General features: G+C 44.8%; 2 protein-coding genes and 1 long non-coding RNA gene across 6 annotated transcripts in view; 2 read left to right on the top strand and 1 right to left on the bottom strand.

Moving 5' to 3' along the window:
- ELAPOR1 (endosome-lysosome associated apoptosis and autophagy regulator 1) overlaps nt 1-10,674 on the bottom strand; it is a 61,238-nt gene extending 50,564 nt beyond the window's left edge. The window contains exon 1 of one of the 3 annotated variants that reach the window (XM_083509787.1): nt 10,543-10,674. Coding sequence is in view for 2 of the 3 variants with exons in the window: in XM_083509785.1 (XP_083365911.1) it covers nt 4,352-4,528 (177 nt within the window). In the remaining variant the exon portion in view is untranslated. Of the gene's footprint in view, nt 1-4,351; nt 4,760-10,542 lie in introns of those variants that run through there. The other 2 variants (XM_083509785.1, XM_083509786.1) reach the window with 2 other exon arrangements.
- Nucleotides 6,462-15,208, top strand: CFAP276 (cilia and flagella associated protein 276). 2 transcript variants are annotated; one of them, XM_083509799.1, is made up of 5 exons: nt 6,462-7,874; nt 12,541-12,657; nt 13,095-13,210; nt 13,744-13,877; nt 15,014-15,208. In XM_083509799.1, the coding sequence occupies exons 1-5, from the start codon at nt 7,794-7,796 to the stop codon at nt 15,082-15,084; spliced, it is 519 nt and encodes a 172-aa protein (XP_083365925.1). In that variant the 5' UTR covers nt 6,462-7,793; the 3' UTR covers nt 15,085-15,208. The 2 variants fall into 2 exon arrangements, with proteins under 2 accessions (XP_083365925.1, XP_083365926.1); XM_083509800.1 differs by lacking the exon at nt 6,462-7,874 and adding an exon at nt 10,758-10,876.
- A 620-nt stretch (nt 15,209-15,828) lies between these two features.
- On the top strand, nt 15,829-19,137 carry LOC310709765. Its single transcript, XR_014527676.1, has 2 exons — nt 15,829-18,424; nt 18,504-19,137. It is a non-coding gene; the product is annotated as an uncharacterized lncRNA (long non-coding RNA).
- The last annotated feature ends 2,065 nt before the right edge of the window (nt 19,138-21,202 follow it).

Genomic DNA, 21,202 nt, shown 5'->3' with positions numbered 1-21,202 from the left:
GCGGTATTCTACCAAATTGCTCATTAAGAAGAAAAACTGCTTCCAGGCTCCTGAGCAATAAATGCAAAAGCTTTGGGGATATTTGACAAGCTCTTGGTACTTATGCTTATTAATATTAAAATGGGAATTTCTTTAAAATGCTAATTGCCCCAATCCTATGCACGTTTACTCAAAAGTAAGCCCCACTGAGCTCAGTGGGACTTAGTCCAAAGAAAGTGTGTGCAGCATTACAGCTGACATAACTTTATTTTGAATTTCTTAGACTACCTATAATTAGCTACATACTATTTTGTACCTCCTCCTCTGTCAAATGGTTGGCTACAGCCTGCCCAAAATGCCTAGGGCCAAAGCAGACCAGACGCGATGCAGAAATAGAATCCCAGTTTTATTAAACTTCAGCAAATAGCAGCTGCATGGGAGCCCAATTATAATTCTCAATAAGATGAATGGGCTGAAGGCTTTCCCATCCTTGCTTAACACACACACAAAATAGAGGGTGGTAGTCAACTAAGTTTCACACACAGTTGAGTTCGGTCCGTTATATTCAATGAGTCTTTTAGCAGGGAATTTTCCTAAGGTTGTCTGACCCCACCCCCATCAGTCACTCCCAAGGCTCTGGACTCTGGTCCTGGATAAGTTGAGAACTAACATTTAAAGCCTGAAGCCACATTTAATTTCAATCATCACATATCACTCCATGTTCTACCAACCAGGGATGCATAATAACTGGCTTTTCAGCAGTTGCTCTTTCGAAACCTAGGCAGCAAACCTGATGCCAATCTCCAGTTTGTCCGAAATGCATCACTTCTAAGGCAGAACTAATTTTGCTGATATTCTGAAAACCTTCATCGACACTCTACCCTTGAATACATTATTCCTTCCTTCTCTCTCCTCCAGAACACTGCACATTAAAACCAGAAGCACTGCTCCAGTGAGGGCTGCAGGAGATTATACATTTAAATAAAACATGCACAGAATTAATAATAAAAGTTAAAAATAGAGAAATTAGTCAGCTTGAGTTTGGCGCTTTTTGAACCTGGCACTTTCTGTTGCTATGCAGGGCAACAGAAAAGGGTGCTGGATTCAGAGAGCGCCCAATTCAAGCAGAGGCTGGGAAGCAAGAATAGGAGCACCCATAAGAGAACACTTTTGAGTCTTCTTTTTCAAGCTGGCATCTCAACTTTACTTGTGCAGCACCTCAAATCATATGATGCCAGGTGATTAACTGGCTGACGTGTTTTTCCCCTAAATGGCCTGGTGGGCATAATTAGGCCCATGAGCCAGAGATCTCCCACTGCTGCTGCAAACTCTTCAGCACCACGATTCCATTCTATGAGAAGGGAGGCAGAAAGCACCACCCACACGCCCGCCTCTGAATTCATGAGTGGCAACTAACTGTCACAAGCCCCCACCTTGCTTGCTCCATCTTTACTCTGGACACCCAGAGGTGATCTTGTTTTAGCTCACCCCGGGGTGATTTTCCCCCTCAGTCACAAGAGCTGCCTGAAACTGGATTGCAGAAAGGGCTGTGTTATATATAAGTCTAGACAAGTTTGTGTTTGTGAGGTCTCTTTTCATGGCTGTGCTACATATGCAATGTACTAGTGCGATAAACTGCGTCAAGGTATGATACTTTAAAATGGTAGCAGTGGGCCTCCTGGAAAGATGAGCAAATGAATAAAGTGAAATAAGCCCCACTGCATCTCGGGGAGGAGGGATGTTTTGCTCTGGCTGTTGGGTTGCCTTTGGCCGAGTGGGTCATCCAGCTTACTCTTCGTGTAATTGGTTGAGCAAGACTAACTTAAATCCTTTCACAAAGTCTACCCTTGAGTATGACTAGATTCAACCTTCAGTGAAAAGGCAGTTGATTAATCAACTAAACATTATTTAATTGGCTGACAGGCCTAAAGCAGTGTTATTGCCAGGTTCATCTCTAACTGTTTGGCTGTGAGAATAATCCTCCTGCTGGAGCAAGTTCCACCAACACCTATGAGATTAACTTCCAGAAGGGATGGGCCACGCGGCATTTTTGAATGCATAATCAGCATTCATTCCCTGGGATTCATGCTTATGAAGAAATGGGGAAGTGCAAAGAACACCTTGGCTTGCCTCCTATAAATATATCATTCAGCCATTTCACATAGTTGAAGTTACGTGCTTCTCACTCTACCAAAATCTGAAGGAGAAAGAATTGGGGAGAACATTCATCCTCCCCACCTCCAATAAGCACTTAAGAACAGAGGCCTATGCCTCCCTTGGACCCCGAGGGAACTGTTGGAGGGTAGGTTTGCTGCTCCTGGTGTTATTTGGGGGAATCAGCCACCTATGGGGTGCTCACTTTGCTAATAGATGGCTCAATAATGGTAACTTCAAATTGCCTGCTTTAGTTTCTTCTCAAGTTCCTTTTCAAGAGTTCCAAAGTAATCAATTTTGTTTGTATTGTTTAAGTCTTGGGAGCTGCAGGCACAAACAATTATGCACAGCACTGCACCCCCAATAGAACACCATTGTTGCTACATTTTGGCACAGACAAAGGCTACAATAAAAACATCAAAATGGTATTTCTTGGTCATTTTGAAGAAGGGATTAGAATGAAGAAGAGCCCTACCCACGGCTACGATAGCCGAAATGGAATTCCTAAGTCCAGAGACCATATGCCACAGAATACAAGTTGCTGAGGGATAATAAGTTGTGAGGGCTCTTGCCTTCAAGTCCTGCTGGTTGGTTTCCAGAAGGCATTTGTTTGGTCCCTCAGGGAAAACAGGATGATGGCATTAGATAAATGGTTTGATCCATAAGGCCACCTTTGTTCTTAACAGAGAAAGAACTGTCAAGGGTGGAGCTCAGACATATAGTTACACCCACAGCATACATGCAGTACAAGAAGCCATACAAAAATGGAATGAAAGTGCATTCTGGCTGTTGTACCAGCTTTGTGCAGGTGCAATTTTGGGTGTAACAAGATACCAAAAAAAACAAAAACAAAACACACAACAAAGATAAACCAGTAACAAAATTGCAAGAGAGAAAATGTACTTTTACAGACTGCAAGTTAAATTCAGAAAGCCTTGACATTCCCAGATCTTTAAAAAGCACACACAACACACAAGTGCAAGTATATGGCAAGCGTGGTGAACTACCTCACCCATTTCAGCCAATGGAATGTAACAATGGTCTGCACAATGACCAGAGATTAAAAAGTGTTAATACCCATGCACCTGGCAGCTATTTACGTGTAATTTTCCTCTGCTTTGTTTCATTGCCTTTGATTTTTGTTTCCATTGTCTATACTGTTCATATCAGTTTTCATTAAGGAAAAACAGGCATGCACAGGAGAAATTAAAGTCACTCTTTGTTGACATACTAGAAAGTTACTGCGATCTGACTCACAGGCAACCTGCCATGTTACATAGGGGGGGGGGGAGGAGCAAACACAATCAGTTTCCCAAGGTAGATTCCAGTCAGCGGTCAATGGGGGTTGGACCGCGCTGATCCTCCAATTTAAAGACAGACAAACACTCTTCTCCAGGTTTGTGAGATGTGTCTTTATCGTTACTCCTTAGTTAAAGTGAAATGCAGGTGGTGGTGCTAAAAGTCCCTAAGGGACAGTTTAGAACTAGTTAGAACAGATAATCTGGTTTGATAGCTACTAAAATAATAATCCTGTGGTATCTTAAAGACTAAAACTGATCAAAGCGCAAGCCTATGGCACGCCAAGTGTGTTCATCCCATAAATGTACCTTTTTTTGCTACAACAGAGGCTACCCTCTGGAATGGGTCACTAAGAGGCACCAACAACAAAAAGAGAACCATGTCCAGCATATAGGAAACATGGAGGATAATGATCCAACAATGAAAATCACTACCCGCTACAGTACTGCCCTGGCTTCAGTCTGTTCCAGGAAAACTAGAGATTTCTTCCCCCTTCCCTGGTGGTGGCTTGAAGTTAGCCTCTCCAGCCCCCATTTAAACATTCCCACAAACGGCCTGCCAGCCCTCCAAGTAGGTTTTGCTCACAGCAAGCTGTTGTTAGCATGCTGGCTAGGTAGTGTACTGGCCCCCACAAGACCCCCCTAGGCGAAAAGCAGCCAAGTGCACTTCTGAGGTGTGCCTGCCTTGCTCCAACCCTTCCTGGGGCTACAGCATTCATTGATGCCGAAGAAACAATGCTCTTCTAGCGTGCCTTTTGCTCCACAAGCATCGCAGACTACTTTGGCGTCGAGTTTTATTCTAGTCAACACAATTAGATTTGCTTGAAGCCAAGTGTTTTTTCTAAGGCGTTTCAAATTCAGACACACACCCCCTCCTCTGCTCCAGGACATGAAAGCCCCCTGCTCTTCCCCGCCGGTACCTCTTTGCAGGCGTGCAGCTCCTCTCCCGGAGTAGCGGCGCCTGCCCAAAGCAGCAACAGCAGAGAAAGCAGCAGAAGCGGCAGGCGCCTCCGCCCGAGCTCGGCACCAGGGAGGCACCGCCAGCACCCAGCTGTATCCGGCCGAGGAGGATGGACCCCGCCAGCGGCCCCAGCCATCGTGGCGCAGGAGCGGCACCGAGCAGCTTCCCCGCGCGTCTGGATGAGGCGGCCACCGACTCACAGGTGCAGCGGCGGCGGCGGTGGCAAGAGCAGCAGCAGCGGCAACAGCAAGCAGCGCTCTCAGGCGGAGATGGGATGCGGGAGCCCCGCCCCCTGCCCGCCTCGCGCCGCCCACACCTCGCTGCCTAGCAACCGCAGCTGCCTCCGCCGCGCCGGCCTTCGGCTCCCGCGCACCTGAGGCGGCTTGAAAGATGCGCCCGGGGGACAGAGGCCGTTTGCTGCGGGCGCGCGCGTCTTTCGAAGGGCGCGCGAGCCTCGTGGCGCGCTCGCCGCCGGCGCGTGACAGGCCGCGCGACCATAACAAAACAAAAGCCCGCCCGCCTAATTTTGAACAATAGGAAACGGCGTAGCCGGAGGGAAAGAGGTTCAAGGGTTAGGGTGCAAGCGTAACGTCGTTGGCCCCCTGGGAGTCAGCCGCGCTGGATTCAGCAGGAGTTGCTTCAGAGTAGACGATGGTTAGGCTCGCTCTGGGAACGACTAGGCCACACCACCTGCTGAAACCACTTCAGGGGGTGAACAACTTGAATTTGGAAGAGGGGCGATCAAGCCCCACCCCACATAATCGATCACATGGCATACACAAAATAAAAAATTCCTTCCAGTAGCGCCTTAAAGACCAACTAAGTTAGTTCTTGGTATGAGCTTTCGTGTGCATGCACACTTCTTCAGATACACTGAAACAGAAGTTGCCAGACCCTTCTATATAGTGAGAAGGTGGGGAGGGGTGTTACTCAGAAGGGTGGTGGGAATGGGAGATAGGCAGATAGCTGAGATGAGCCTGTTGACGACTCTTAACGACTGCAATAGGTCTTACAGGAAAAGGCAAGGGGTGAGAAGGTGAGAAATGGCTTAGTCGTGTATAATGAGATAAGAATCCAATGTCTTTGTTCAGACCAGGTCTCTCCATGGTTTTAAGTTTGGTAATGAGTTGCAATTCAGCAGCTTCTCTTTCCAGTCTATTTCTGAAATTCCTTGTAGTAAAACAGCTACTTTGAGATCTTGTATAGAATGCCCTGGGAGATTGAAGTGTTCTCCTACTGGTTTCTCTGTTTTGTGATTCTTGATGTCAGATTTATGTCCGTTTATTTTTTGGCGTAAGGTTTGGCCTGTTTGTCCAATATAGAGAGCTGAAGGATACTGTTGGCATTTGATGGCATACACAATGTTAGACGATGAGCAATTAAATAGTCCCGAGATAGTATGTGTGATGTTGTTGGGGCCAGTAAGGTGTTGTCCGGGTGTATGTGTATGGCATACACACTATTTGAATGATGACGCACATCAACTCAGCGGGGGCCGTTCCCAGTGCCGGATTTATGTATAAACTAAATAAGATATAGCTTGCCCCCCCTGAAATATTTAAAGGGGGGGGACTGGATGTACATTTCCAAAATATAAGATAAAAAACATAAAATAAAACCTACATACAGAAAGTGTTTGTGTTGTGTAGGCTTCTATGATGCAAGCAATGGGCCCCCAATCATTTTAAGTTAGAGCTTAATAATTATTTCACTATTAATATACTTCTTAAATGTATTTCAGTTCAACAATTGCTTTGTTTAAATACATATTTTATGTGCAAATGGCTTTAGATACCTATTAGGTCCATAAATTACCATATAGCATATATTCAACACAAAAAACAGTGACAATTTGTTGTTGACAAAGGACAGCGGGACATATAAAGGGCCCCATTACCTTCAGTAGCTTAGGGCCTCATCAAACCTAAATCCGGCCCTGTTCAGCCCCCTCAAATATCTCATTGGAAAGGCCGAAGGAACCTCGGGGCCCGGGCCCTGGGAACTACGGTATCTGCTGTGAATCACTCGCAAAACACTCCCGCTCTTTAGGCTTAAAAGGACCTTGAATATTATAGGTTTGTTGTGACAGCTCAGATTTTTCCTCTTCTTCTGTTCTAACGGGCCTCCCAACCACGTTTACAGAACGACTATGCCCACTGATGTGGTTGGTATAAATGGGGTGCTTTCGGTGTAGGATGCTTAGAACTGGGTACCGATCTATTTGCAGCGCAGGTGTTCCATGATCTTTCCCTGGTTGGTGGTTTATTCGCGAGCACCACAGAAAAGCAGCAAACCACGGAAAGCCAGTTTAAAACAGCAGCGAAACTGAACATTGAAAGCGCGCGCGCGCGGGGGGGGGGGTGTTTTAAAAATCAGTTCGTCTGGAAAACAGCAAGGAAGAAGCCTGACCACTCTGAATTGGAAAAGTATTTCATTTTTATTTATTTTTCATAAATCATTTTTATTGGGTTTTACAAATACAAAGTACAAATAAACACAAATTAGGGGGGGGAGTATCTATATTGGAAGAGTATTTTCCATGCAGCTGCTATTTGCCGCCAGCGAGGAGGTCCTGTCTCTTGGGTCTCACCAAAAGCCCGTCGTTTCTAACTCTCCATGCTATTGCACAGTTCTAACTCTCCATGCTATTGCACGGCCGCGTGCATCTGTTGCACGAGCGTGCTGCTTGGAATGGCGCGTGTCTTTGCACCAGGCCCTCGCGGATGTCTCTTCCTTTCTTTTCCCGGGAGGTAGGCGGCCGGGATGTTGTTTTAAACTTAAGAGGGCAAATGTTCCTTCCCGCTTTTAGCATACCCACGCGGCTGTTATAAACCGGTTTTCCTCGCAAACGTTATTAACAGGGAACCCACTTGCAAGTCTTTAAATAGGAAAACTACATATACAATTAAGAGCGAGATTAACTATTCGGTGCACTTGAACTACCAGCTATATAAAATCCTAAAAAAAACCAAACCTATTTTGGTAAATAAAATAATAATAATCCGCCAACGTCTTTTATTTCTGGGGATCGCGGCGTCAAGTCTGGAGCATCTTCTCTCCTCCCCGCCCCCGCCTCTCCCGATCTCTGTGCTGACTAGTCAGCTAATTACACGTTGCTCTCTCAGAAGACCAATAGCCTTGCGCCCTCCCATTTGCACCGTCCTCCTTTCCTGCTGTTTATCCCTCCGGGAAAATTCTGACGTTTCCTTCCCTGCGCCGCTTTTTGTGCTACCATTTCCAGCCATTAGAGGGCGCCTTAGAGACTGTGCTGCGGGCTCTAAAAGCCCGGGAAGACGGTCGCTTAGCAACCGTCGCCGGTTCCTAAACAAACCTGACACGCGGCGAGAGGGAACCCGCGATCTGCTTTTGCTGCCGCCACTGGATCGCCCATCCTCTGGAGCATGCCAACCACCAGGGACCCCTTTCCATTCCCACACTATGAAAATGAAGAGACCTGCACGGGCAACAACAGATGTACCCAGGTAAGAGGGCCACCTTTTAAGAATGCCCTCACCCATTTAAAAACATTTTTAAATGCACCCCTTTACATTTATATTAACAAAGCGCCTAAAGTCATCCTCATCGGAGGGCTCATGCTATTGAACCTCTTTGGCATTAATGCAACACTTGCTTCTACCTGACCTCATTGCTCTACCGTCAGGTGGGAAATGTTATTTGATTGTATTTTTTTATCCTGCTTTTCAGACAAATATTGCCACCTAAAGAAGCTCAGGTCTATTGTTTGTTTCATTTCTCAGTAGCTTTCAGAAGAAAAAGTCTCAAAACAGTTTGACAATAAAATACAGCACGTATAAACTATTTAAAAGCAGAGAGGAAAAAACACTAGCAGAGAAGTCTGAACCTGGCAACTAACAGATTTTATTGCTTTGGTTTTTTTGTAAATTGCTTTGAGGTTTTTTACGGTCAAGCAGTGTACTAATTTTATGTAACAAACAAATAAATAAAAACTGACGACGATGGTGGCAGGCATCTCTCCCTAGCAACAGCATTCCATAGACAAGAACACAATGGAAAAAGGCCTTTTGTTGTGTTTGAATTATTTTTAAAGAGACACAAGACTCAGGCTTACAAACAAAACAACAACAACAAAAGGGGGGAGAGATACACAATAGTTTCAAACCAGGCATTTATACGCACATTTGGGCCAGGCCATTCTTCGCTTGTGTTTTTCGCAGAAATGCAAAGGAAGGATGCAAAAAGAGCCCATTTATCAACCAAACTATTAACCTGGATTAAAAGGGTTTTGAATGGGAGGACTGTTATACTCCTGCTTAACTTTCACTGGGTAGAGGAAACTTCTTATAAAAAATAAAGACTGATAAAAAGGAAACTGAGAGGGAAAGCCAAAGCAGGAGGGTTAGATATCTTCAGAACACTTGGGAATGGGGGAGGAAGGGTTATCCAAAACTACAGTAATAGAAGCTGAGCTACTACTTATACTGCAGATCAGGAAAGACGTCACAAAATCCAAAATAAGGCCAGAGTGATTAGCAAATGAGAACAAAACAAAACAAAACGACAATTTTTGGCAAAACAAATGCAAGCAGACAATGCAAAAGTAAGGCATGGAGGAGCAAATCACCAAAACCATTAGGACTAACAATAATAAAATGCTTTCAATACACCATAATCTGGAAAGCAACTAGAGAAGCCCCCCCTCCCCCCTTTAAAGATTTAACTGGCCCTTGGACCTCTCCTCAAGCCACTCCCCTCTCACGGGCCACCCCCTTACTTGGCTCCCTGAGCATTTTCCCAATTGCAGTTTGTCCTGGAACTCTGATAATGCCTCTTGCTTGCTTGTGTGTGCAAACCATCCTATTGTAGAAAGGTAAAATGTGCATATGTTGCTTTGCCTACTTTTGTCTTTGCCTCCAGCCACCATTGGCATATGGCCCTCAGAAGGTTGCAGAGAAGGGAATGTGTCCCTTGGGCTAAGAAAGAAGATTCCCTACTCCTCCCAAGGAGTATTTGTCCTGGTTTACTGGCCGCACTGGTGGGACGCGGGTGGCGCTGTGGGTAAAACCTCAGCACTTAGGACTTGCCGATCGTCTGGTCGGCGGTTCGAATCCCCGCGGCAGGGTGAGCTCCCGTCGTTCAGTCCCAGCTCCTGCCCACCTAGCAGTTCGAAAGCACCCTTAAGTGCAAGTAGATAAATAGGTACCGCTTTATAGCGGTGCAGGCTCGCCAGAGCAGCTTCGTCACGCTGGCCACGTGACCCGGAAGTGTCTTCGGACAGCGCTGGCCCCCGGCCTCTTAAGCAAGATCGGCACGCAACCCCAGAGTTGGTCACGACTGGCCCGCATGGGCAGGGGTACCTTTACCTTTACTGGCTGCACTTAAAGCATCTTAAAAAGTAGAGACATCACCTTGCCAACAAAGGTCCGTATAGTAAAAGCTATGGTTTTCCCAGTAGTGATGTATGGAAGTGAGAGCTGGACCATAAAGAAGGCTGATCGCCGAAGAATTGATGCTTTTGAATTATGGTGCTGGAGGAGACTCTTGAGAGTCCCATGGACTGCAAGAAGATCAAACGCATCCATTCTTAAGGAAATCAGTCCTGAGTGCTCACTGGAAGGACAGATTGTGAAGCTGAGGCTCCAATACTTTGGCCACCTCATGAGAAGAGAAGACTCCCTGGAAAAGACCCTGATGTTGGGAAAGATGGAGGGCACAAGGAGAAGGGGATGACAGAGGACAAGATGGTTGGATAGTGTTCTTGAAGCTACAAACATGAGTTTGACCAAACTGCGGGAGGCAGTAGAAGACAGGAGTGCCTGGCGTGCTCTGGTCCATGGGGTCATGAAGAGTCGGACACGACTAAACGACTAAACAACAACAACAACAACACTGGCCGCACTAAGCCAATCTTTGCCTTTGCGCAGAGAGGAGCCTGCAGCCACTTTCTTCCTCCACACTCTTTATTTGCTGCAAAATAAAAAAGGGGGCTGGGAGAAGTGGCCCAATGACGCAGGCAGCACTTTCCTTCTTCTCCACTGTCACTCACCAGGAAATCTATTTTCACGTGGTCATAAATCTACCTCTCTGCACCCTCAGATTAGGATGCACATTACTGGTAGTCCTGGGAACATCTAAGAGAACCCCTCTGACCCACCTATCCCACAAATCTACCTTAACCTCAGTTACGTTTGACCGGCTGGCTCCAGGTGTGAATCAACAGTGACTTGTATGTTCCTGGTCAGATTGACTGGAGGGCACATCAACATAAGGAAGCAGCTATTTAAACTGGCTTTTGAGTGCCAGGTGGCACTTTGGAAGACAGAAGGCAATACTGGAAGATGTTGTCACAATGCACTAACCTCAGATAAGAATGCACATTATCAATACATTCCTTTTCCAAGCAAGATAAAGGACTCCATCCATTCCCTTTCAACAACTTGGGTGAGGGAGCACAGAGACGTTCCCTACCCCATACATTATACTCTTTCCAGTAATGGAAGAAAGTGTAAGTACATTGCAAGGAGGATTGTGGGAATAGAGAGAATACCAAATTTTATCAAAGGATGGTTCTAAAATCTCAAAGCGCCACAATATATTTTGGGACTGCTGAAGCCACTAATTTTACACAAATGCACTTTTATGAAAAAGTACTTTTAAGAGTAACTTGGAGACTCTAGACGACAAGACTACTAGTCTCTACAAATAAATGTAGCCTCAGCAATATAGAAGTGCTCCTCGCTTAAAACACTTCTCGCCCTTCTCTTTAAACCAGAGGCTGCTTCTTGGTGGCCTGCACACAGCAGCAAATCCACAGCACGTGGTCCATCTGCTGCAACCTGTTGCCATGCCAAGGCTGTCTTGCCAGGCTTTGCTCACTCTTTTTGAGGAAGAACAGTGGCTCAGTGGTAGAGATTCTACTCTGATTGATTGACTGGTTTTCTATACCTCTTAATATATTAAAAATATTTCTACCGCTTAGTATATTAAAATATATCTAAGTGGTGTACAAAGGATGGCTGGCTAGCATCCATTGCCACATTCTCCACCCCAGTTCCAGGTACAGTAAGTTTGTTGAGTTTCCCAGGGTGTCTAGAGAATGGAAAAGCCCCCCCCCCCGGTTGTTCCTTCACCCTCTTGCTCTGTCCTACTCCTCCAGCCACTTTGCATGCAGAGGGTCCCAGGTTTAATTTCCAGACAGACACACAGACCTCTGCCTAAAACACTGAAGACCCTCTGCCAGTCCATGTAGGCAATGCTAAGCTAAATGGACGGAGGGTCTAATTTAATATAATGTAGCTTCCTGCATTCCCATCTCAGAGTATAGAAGAGAAATGATGTGAGGTGAAAGAACTCATGATGCTGCCTCTTCTGCCAATGTGCTGCCCTCTACTCTGAAAATATGAGAACCAGCAGGTTGGGAGTGTGTGTGTGGTCGTTGATAGGAGGAAGGTCATTTTAGCTACAGGTCAGAAGACAACTCATTTTTAACCTCATGTAAATCATCCCATAGACCCTAATCTAGCACAGGCAGCAGTGTCAGGCATATCAATTTTGGCTTTATAGATTTGATTTTATGTACTTAGCTTACTCACAGCCAAGTTCACTCTTGCACGAAGCTTTATGAATGAGCATGGGTTACTGTTCACCCAGAAAAAATACTGATAATGAGCGCTAAAATGCATCAACTGTTACCCAAAATTTGCTGATGGCTGAAGATTAGCAAATGTGGCATCAGTTCCCCAGAACACAGACACAGCATCCATACCAAGAATTTGTGGAAAACAGAAATGTCTAAAACAGCGTAGGACCTGGGTCCAAAAGGCCGTGGGAGAAAGGGGTAAAAGCAGCACCCAATATACAACCTCTTCTACAGCAGCTTCTATATGCACTTAACAAGAGCTCCAGATGCACATCCCAACTACTTTTGTTGCTCACTGGGTAACTATGAGAGAGAAAGGGGCATAAGCGAAAGTGTTACTTTATAATTTGACCAGTAATACTACTCAGTGAGGCACAATGCCTCATTTTGGTTTCAGATTGGTCATCCTGAAATAGCACTGCACAGGGTTGGCCCACCTCACAAGTAACTTGGCTGGCAGGGTCCATCTCCTCAGGCTGAACAAGCTTGCAATCACTCCTTTAAGTCTCTTATACTTCTTATTGATCCAGAAAACTCCCTACTGTATGCCTACTCATCTTGCACAGCAACGAGACCCCTGGAATCGACTACATGGAACACCTACGCTAGCAAGCATCAGAAGAGAAATCTGGTATACAGAACCTGAGGTAAAAATATTCCCCTGATGCTACCATCCTTTGCTTGTGTTGCAAGGCTCTTTTGCTTTGCCCTCAATCGAAATAGGTTGGGCTTTCATACACTGTCAGATTTGCTTTTAAATGGGCTACACTTTGACCCATCAACACGTGTAAGTTGCACTGTGTACTTAAAGCAGACTTATAAAAACATCAATACAGTGGTACCTCTGGTTACGTACTTAATTCGTTCCGGAGGTCCGTACTTAACCTGAAACTGTTCTTAACCTGAAGCACCACTTTAGCTAATGGGGCATCCCGCTGCTACCGCAGCGTGATTTCTGTTCTCATCCTGAAGCAAAGTTCTTAACCCGAGGTACTATTTCTGTGTTAGCGGAGTCTGTAACCTGAAGTGTATGTAACCCGAGGTACCACTGTAATGATTTCCCCATCCCTCCTTAAATGCCTAGGTTTCCAAAGACAGTCTGGATTTTAACCTCAGTGCCCTGTACAATCACCACAAAGACCTGCTTAAAGACAAGAGCAAGGTAGTTCTCCATAAGGAGACCCTATTTGATGACCATGGGTAAGTGTAATTCATTGCTCTTGTAGAATTCAGCAAACAGCATGACTCTCCACAGAATTTGCATGAGCCAAAGGTGCAACATTTGTAGCTATGAGGCAGGTTGTTTCTGTACTTTACTGAAAACGTTTCTTCATCTATGTGCAGATGAGACACACCATTCTCCTGCCACAGTAAAACAGTGCAGGAAGTGCTTCTGCTTTGGCTTGTATTGCATGGGTATCCCATATCTTATCCATCTGCACTTGCAGTAATAGGCACGTACAGACAATGCTGAAGCAAGCAGCTTTGCACTGCACACTGGAAACCCAAGCCAGTGAATGTTACCTTGGCAAAATATGGGTCTCTACTTACTTAGCACTCTATATTGTCTTAGGGTGCTTCTCAGTGAGAGCACACCTACAGATCTTAAATCACTTTAACGCTTACAGATACAAAATTCATACTCCAATGCAAAAAATATGGAAGTGATGGCCTCTGCCCAGAATTTATTACTTTCTTGCATGTTAACACATGTTCTCACTCTTGTTTTTGAGACAACTGAAGGGTTTAGAGCCTGTGAAGGAACGCACAGCATCTTCGATTCAGCAGCCTACTTCCAAGGGTATATCTGTGAGACACTGGGTCAACCCAGTAAGAGAGTCAATCCACAATATTGAAGGAGCTATTGGTAAGCACAAGTTGTAGACATTCATTTTACCTCTCCTAAAGAATTACCCCGAATCCCCGCAATGGGGTGAGCTCCCGTTGCTCAGTCCCTGCTCCTGCCAACCTAGCAGTTCGAAAGCATGTCAAAGTGCAAGTAGATAAATAGGTACCGCTCCAGGTGGTAAGGTAAATGGCGTTTCTGTGCACTGCTCTGGTTCGCCAGAAGCGGCTTAGTCATGCTGGCCACATGACCCGGAAGCTGTACGCCGGCTCCCTTGGCCAATAAAGCGAGATGAGCGCCGCAACCCCAGAGTCGGTCACGACTGGACCTAATGGTCAGGGGTCCCTTTACCTTTAAAGGGAGTAAGATCATAAATCCATAGTGACCAGCTCGTGTTCAGCAAATCTAACTCCTACCTAGACACCCTAATCTCCCAGGTCCTTTTTAATTATTTTGAATATCAAGCTTCTTTTATTTACATTATATAATCATATTCTTCAACCTATCCCTGTGTTAAAAACTAATACATTCAGAGTAGATGTACTTTTAAAATCAGGGTGATGAAAGCTCCTCTACATTTATATTCTGCTTGAGAAACCACTGAAATGAATGGTGTGGATCACACTTTAAACTAGACTGGAGAAAAGTCTTTAAAAACATTGTTGAAGAAGAGTTTGGATTTGATATCCCACCTTTCACTCCCTTTAAGGAGTCTCAAAGTGGCTAACATTCTCCTTTCCCTTCCTCCCCCACGACACTCTGTGAGATGAGTGGGGCTGAGAGACTTCAAAGGAGTGTGACTGGCCCAAGGTCACCCAGGAGCTGCATGTGGAGGAGCGGAGACGCGAACCCGGTTCCCCAGATTACAAGACTACAGCTCTTAAGCACTACACCACACATTGGCCACTAATTGATAAGAAATTTAGAGCTAAGCAGAACACGTGCAGGTTCTGTGCATTCATTTAGATCTCATTTTTTTTTTCTGTTATGCTGCATAACATCATCTGGAAACTTTTGAATTGATGGTTTTCAATTTAACACAAGAAATTAAGAGCTTCCTCTTAAATTGATGTGTGGTACTATTTAAGCTCTGATTGGAAAATTTCTCAGTGTATGGAATACTCAGAAAAAGTTGACTGTGACTTTTGTCTTTTCAGAGTCTCATCACACTGCAGCCACTAACAGTGGATACTCACGCAAAGAGAATGGTGGGATCTTCTACCACTAAGGGTTTTGCATGGCCATGATTGCTGCTTCTGTCCTTTCAGCCTGTGTTTACGTGTACCTGAGTTAAGTCTTCAATGTTTGCTTTCCTTTTAGGATCCTTGATTAAACCATCTAGCTTCACTGAATTCTAGTAGCAGCACAGCTATACTGTTCCCCAGTACTGTACTTGAGAGGAACAAACTGCTTCTTGCCTATCAACAAAGTCCAAGTTATCAGGCCTAGTAAATCCAGAGATTTTGGTTAGGAATTGAATCAGTTACAGTAATCTGAACTGAAGTCCTAAAAGGACAGCATTTAGAAACTATCACTTTAGGCAGGCAGTGCATTGCACTCTCACAATGAAAAATGCCAAGGTTAAACTGTTGTAAAAGCCATTTCTCTACTAATTCAGGCGGCTAGCTAGTTTCACTGTGTTTAAAAAGGGCACTGCACATATGGACAGGAATGCCCATCTTTATTACTACTGAGTCTTGTCTATGCAAACAAGTCCAAGGGCTGAACCCTTAAAAGAATTAAAGCAAATAGTACAGTGGTACCTCAGGTTACGAACTTAATTCATCCCAGAGGTCTGTTCCTAACCCGAGGTGCGCTTTCGCTAATGGGGCCTCCCACTGCCGCCGCACTTCAGCTCACATCTTGGGGCAAAGTTCGCAACCAGGAGCATGTACTTCCAGGTTAGCGGAGCTCATTACCAGAAGTGTTCATATGTAACCAGAGGTTCCAATGTATGTTTAACATTCTCAAATGAGAACAGGCCAATTATTTCTCAATTTAGCCTAGCAAGCAATCTCTCTAAGTATGTCTTCCTCCTCTCGACTCCAAAAGCACATGAAAATGCTGACAGGTAGAAGGAATTGTAGATTCCCTTTGTCATTTTGAGAACTTAAATTCTGAGTCTTAGGGGAGGCCTGCTTTCTGTAATTTTAACCACCAGAGGCCATTTTAACTGTTACTGTATTATCAGCCTCCACATGGTGGCAATAATTAGAGAAGCAGCCCTATAAGACATGGGCACATCTTGGGAAATATTGCACAGCTCCACAGAAGGAACCACGGAACATGCAAGCATCATGAACTCTTTGAACGGAGCCTGCAAGTGTCCTTTTATAGCACAAGGAAGAGGCTTATGACACCTTAAGGACTTAACGAAGAGCTTTCTTGGACTACAACCCATCTCACCATCAGTCCACTAGATGGAATGAAGTCGGGGGTGGGGGGAGCATGCCAGAATTAATTGTTCCAAGTTGTTTTCGCACCGCGAATTCCATTAGCATTTATTGGGAAGGCCTTTTCAGGAAAGCCAGCAGCCTTGTGCAAGGGACGGGGATGGTGAGCGGGAGTCGTTGTCGCAGCAAAGGAAGACGCCCGAGGCAGGAACAAAGGAGCGGCTCAGGCGGAGCTGCTGCGGTCGAGCCGGATCAGAATCGCTCCAATACACATTGGCCAGGAGGAGGGGGAAGGGGAACCCCCCCCCCCGCAGCCTCCAGCCTCGTCTATCTGATCAGTTCATCACCTCCGGCTTAAAACGGCCGCCCGCTCGCTTCACCTGCTTCACTGCACAGCGCCCGAGAGCTTCGCAGGGAGAAGGGTTCTTCTCATCTCAGGCCTGGGGAGGCGGCAACATCCCGGCCCGATCAAATAAGATCAACGTGTAAATGAGGGAAAGAAGTGCCGTAGCGCAGGGGCTCCACACGCGCGCCACTCAACCCACGCACACGCCTCACGCAGCGCACGTACCTCCTAGCATCCCCACACATACCTTCCGCGCCCCACCACAGCCACACACCACTCGCTCTGCCCCTGGCCACTCTCTGAAGAAGCTCCTCGCGCCCCGCCTCCGGCTTTTATACCCCTGCCCCGTTGCATGATGGGAACCGCGCAGATCGCGTTCTCGCGGTCCCTGCTGAGTGCCCCGCCTCTTTCGAGTCACCCTCAACTATCAAGAGAGGGGCGCGGTTTGTGGATTCGCAGACCCTGTTCGCTTATAGGTTTCCCTGTGGAAGTACCCACAACCCCGGAGATTCCGGGGTGGGAGTGGGGAAGTTCCCTGAAGGAAATCGGGGTGACATTCAGTATTCTGGCGTCATCTGTGGCTGGGCAGCGGCTTGTGTTCCCTCCGAGCCCCCAAAACAGCAGTAAAACTTGGAAGCCCTCGTGCTGCTTAAAGAATGATTCCCCCGCCCTTCGCCAGCTGCTGTTACCACCGAGAGCAAAATAACTGACCTTTGTGGGAGTAAAGTTATGGTAGACAAGCTAGCCACCTGCAGATTCGCTGCCCTGCATTTTTGCTGGAGACTCGGGGGCAAACTTTAGAAATCCTTTTCTTCTTCGTCCATTGCCATGCTACCGAGAGGAAAGCCATGGTCCGGGTTATCCTTGCATCCAAAACCAGCTTTTGATTCGTCTCCCATACAACGCTTGGCTTTGGGCCATGGTTTGTCTGGAGCAAGAAAGCCCTGTTTTATTTCCAAGCACACACACACTCTCTTGTTCACTCAGCCATTGTTTGCCTTAGCTGCAAGAACTGGGCTTGCTTTCACTATTACAAGAGATACAAACATAATCAGAACAAAAGTCCCATTATGTTATATAAAATTGGTTTCCTAGTAAATTCTAATAATAAATGTACTTGGGCTTGTGGCTGAAGTCTCTGTAATAACAGTAAAATATATAAGAAGCTACAGCTGTTTTCATAGCCATTCCTGCAGAATATCACTTTCCAATTATCCACAATGGGAAATGGAAAAAGACCCACTGCATAAAGAGCTGAGGGGCTGTAAGTGAACACTTAAATGGCATGCAGTGCAATATTTCATTTGCTATAACTAGAGTTACAATTCTAACTATACTCACTACTAAATTTAGCAGCCCTGGTTTAGTATAATGAGATATTCCAAAACTCCGAAAAGATATTCCATATCCTCCTCTTGAAATCTGCCTCTAGGAATGCTAAAACCCTCCAGAACAAATTTTGAGGGCACACAAAGGGCTGTCAGAAGGAAAAAGAAAGGTAGAGTCCATTCTGATCCTGCATAGACATCTTTAGATACAACTCATAGAATTTTGCAATGCAGTGCTAGCTTTTCAATGGAAGGGCAGATGGAATAACATCAAAATAAAGAACATAAACAGATGGCCTCCAATGGTGAACTGAGGATGGTTTATTTACCCAATATATTTCTAGCTTGTTGACTTTCTCAGAGGCAGTTTTTACACTTGTAAAAGAAACAAACCAGAAGATCAAAAATATGTGCTACCACCATCACGAATGCACATTTGAGGTCTCTTCTCAATATTCCTGCATTATTTTAGGGGAAAAAAAGTTTAAAAATAATTTTAAGGTGGTTGTTGTTGTTTAGTCGTGTCCGACTCTTCGTGACCCCATGGATAAGAGCACGCCAGGCACTCCTGTCTTTTAAGGTAGTACACATTTATTGCCTAACACCCTTTACATAGTCAGCTTCTCGTGCTAACGATTAGTTCCAGCTTATGTCCTGCCTTTTCAATATGTGCTTGTGTGTGAAGTTGACATTTCACTCCATACAAGAAATCAGGAGTATAAAGTCAAGCAATAAAAGCTTTTGAAGAGTAATAGAATGGCTCACACAATGATCTTGGTCCACTCTCCCAGCCTGAACTACATTGCAGGGTTCTTGTGAAGAACATGCTTGCCATACTGAGCTCATAGAGGAAGGCTAGAATAAAGATTTGATAAAAGAGAAATAGTGGTTCATACTGATTTTACAAATAATCACACTATACAACATGATAGCTTAAGCCATAATACAACTGTTAGTCTTTAAGGTGTTAAAGACTATTTAACTAGATGGAATTCAATATGTTGAGCTATAAAATCCAAGTTATCTTTTTTAAAAAGTACAGACATATTTAGGGACGCTCTCACTGCTATATCAATTCATGCTCCCTTGACGTGAACATGTCTTGAATTTCTTGAAGATTTTTTTCATGAGTAAAGATTCCAATAAGCTTTCCTGATATATTGGTTGAAAACTGAACAGAAAATACAGATGCAGCTGAACAGGCTAGAGCACTGTGAAGAAAACAGAAAAACACCATCTATTCCCATTTTTATATAATTTTGTATTTACTTTTTCACTAAACACATGCCTACAGTATAATTGTGCACATAACCTTTTCATACAGTGGCAAAGGCTGCCAATTTCCTCTTACCAAGAGATTTGGGGAAGCTTTAACCCTCCAGATGTTGCTGAACTACAACTCTAATTATCCCTGGCCATTGCCCATGTTTGCTGGGTTTGATGGGAGTTGCAGTTCAGCCAGGTGTGCCAACGCCTGGGGGTGGAGGGGGTCTTCACCCCCCTCAATATTTGCTGGCAGGGCCCCCTTGATGTTGGGAAGTTGGAGGAAGCAGACTGCAACACTGTCCAGTGTCTAGCTCCTCCCGAGTACAAGAGAGGAAGCCATGCTGCTCTGGGCTCCCCACTCAGCCTCCTCCCAACAATGTGACGTCACAGATATACATTGTGCATGTGACATCACACACACATGACACATCAGACACAAGATGGCACCTCCAAGTTCAGCAACATCTGGAGGGCCAAATGATTCCAACACCTGCCTTACAGATTCTGCACCTCTTTAAGCAGGCTTACTGGATGGGTAGCTCTTCAACTTATATTTCCCTTTCTTGCATTTTTATGCAAGGAAAATCAGAATCAAAGCAGTATGCTAGGAAAACTATTTTTCCTGTAACTGTAACTGCTTGGAAACTCACACAATATTGACAACTCAGCAGCACTTTCTGTTAGCAGATCAAAATGATTTTGTACATAGCATGGCTTTGTTCATAAAGTATCACACTTTGTTACTAGGGATAAATTTTGAAAGAGTACCAAAATGTTACATTTTCTTAAGAGCACCAAACAGATCTATTTCAGTTATGCTTTCTTCCTTATAAAAACACTTGCAAAACCACAACCCATGGCATCATGACTCCTTTGGCATGGTTTCTCTCAAGTTGGACACACAAAATATATTGGGAAACGTAAATTCTAATGTAATATTAAACTACATTTTTTTACATGTCATAAATTATTATATAGCACCATTAGTATAAAAATACTGTTTTCTAAAAGCCTGACAAGCTGAATGCTGTGTTCAATTCCTACACTTCATGTCCTCTCAGAAGGAAAGAATAGGAGTAAAGGAAGACAGGATATTTCAGATTTGTCCCTGGCACATTTATGGAACACTTCCACCAACAGCAGTCTTTGCTTCTTAGTTAGATTTTTGGTTGGTGTTGTGATTTACACATCCCCAGAACATGTACGTATTAACTAAACTTGTTATTATGGGTTCTCAATCTCTTGTAAAGTTACTTACATTCCTTGGAAAAAACAGAACTAGAAAGCAAATGATCATCTTTACAAGGACTTAAGGCCCAAATCTTTCCTACAGTCACTAGATAAATATAGGTATTTGGCTTACATAGCAGAAATTAGAATATTGATTAGCAGGCAAAGAAAAAACTTGCCTTATTTGCAGCACTGCATCCTAAACTGCAGCAGAAATGTTTGGATAATAGTACTGTTTTATCAATTGGTAGATACAATTGATACACGGGTGGCACTGTGGTCTAAACCACTGAGCCTCTTGGGCTTGCCGATCAGAAGGTCAGCGGTTCGAATCCCCACAACGGGGTGAGCTCCCGTTGCTCGGTCCCAGCTCCTGCCAACCTAGCAGTTTGAAAGCACGCCATAAGTGCAAGTAGATAAATAGGTACTGCTCCGGCGGGAAGGTAAACGGTGTTTCCGTGCGCTGCTCTGGTTTTGATGTTCCGTTGTGCAGAAGCAGCTTAGTCATGCTGGCCACATACAGCTCCTTCAGCCTGTAAAGCGAGATGAGCGCCGCAAATGGACTTAACTGTCAGGGGTCCTTTACCTTTTTTAGATACAATTTTATTCTGTATTGCATTGAGTCTGTGCTTTTATACTTATTTTGAAGTTGAAAACATCTTAATTTTAGTATCAGAAAACCACTCTCAAATCAAATACCACTCTAAACAGGAACTGAACATTATGTGAGCACTAAACTTGGTTTTTGCTTTCTCAGTTCCCTGGAACATGCAGCTGGTAGAA

The sequence above is a fragment of the Podarcis liolepis genome, assembly GCF_965112155.1.
Source record: "Podarcis liolepis genome assembly, chromosome: 6".
NCBI lineage: Eukaryota > Metazoa > Chordata > Lepidosauria > Squamata > Lacertidae > Podarcis > Podarcis liolepis.
The sequence above is the reverse complement of the archived record's forward strand: the minus strand, read 5'-3'. Positions and strand labels throughout refer to the sequence as shown.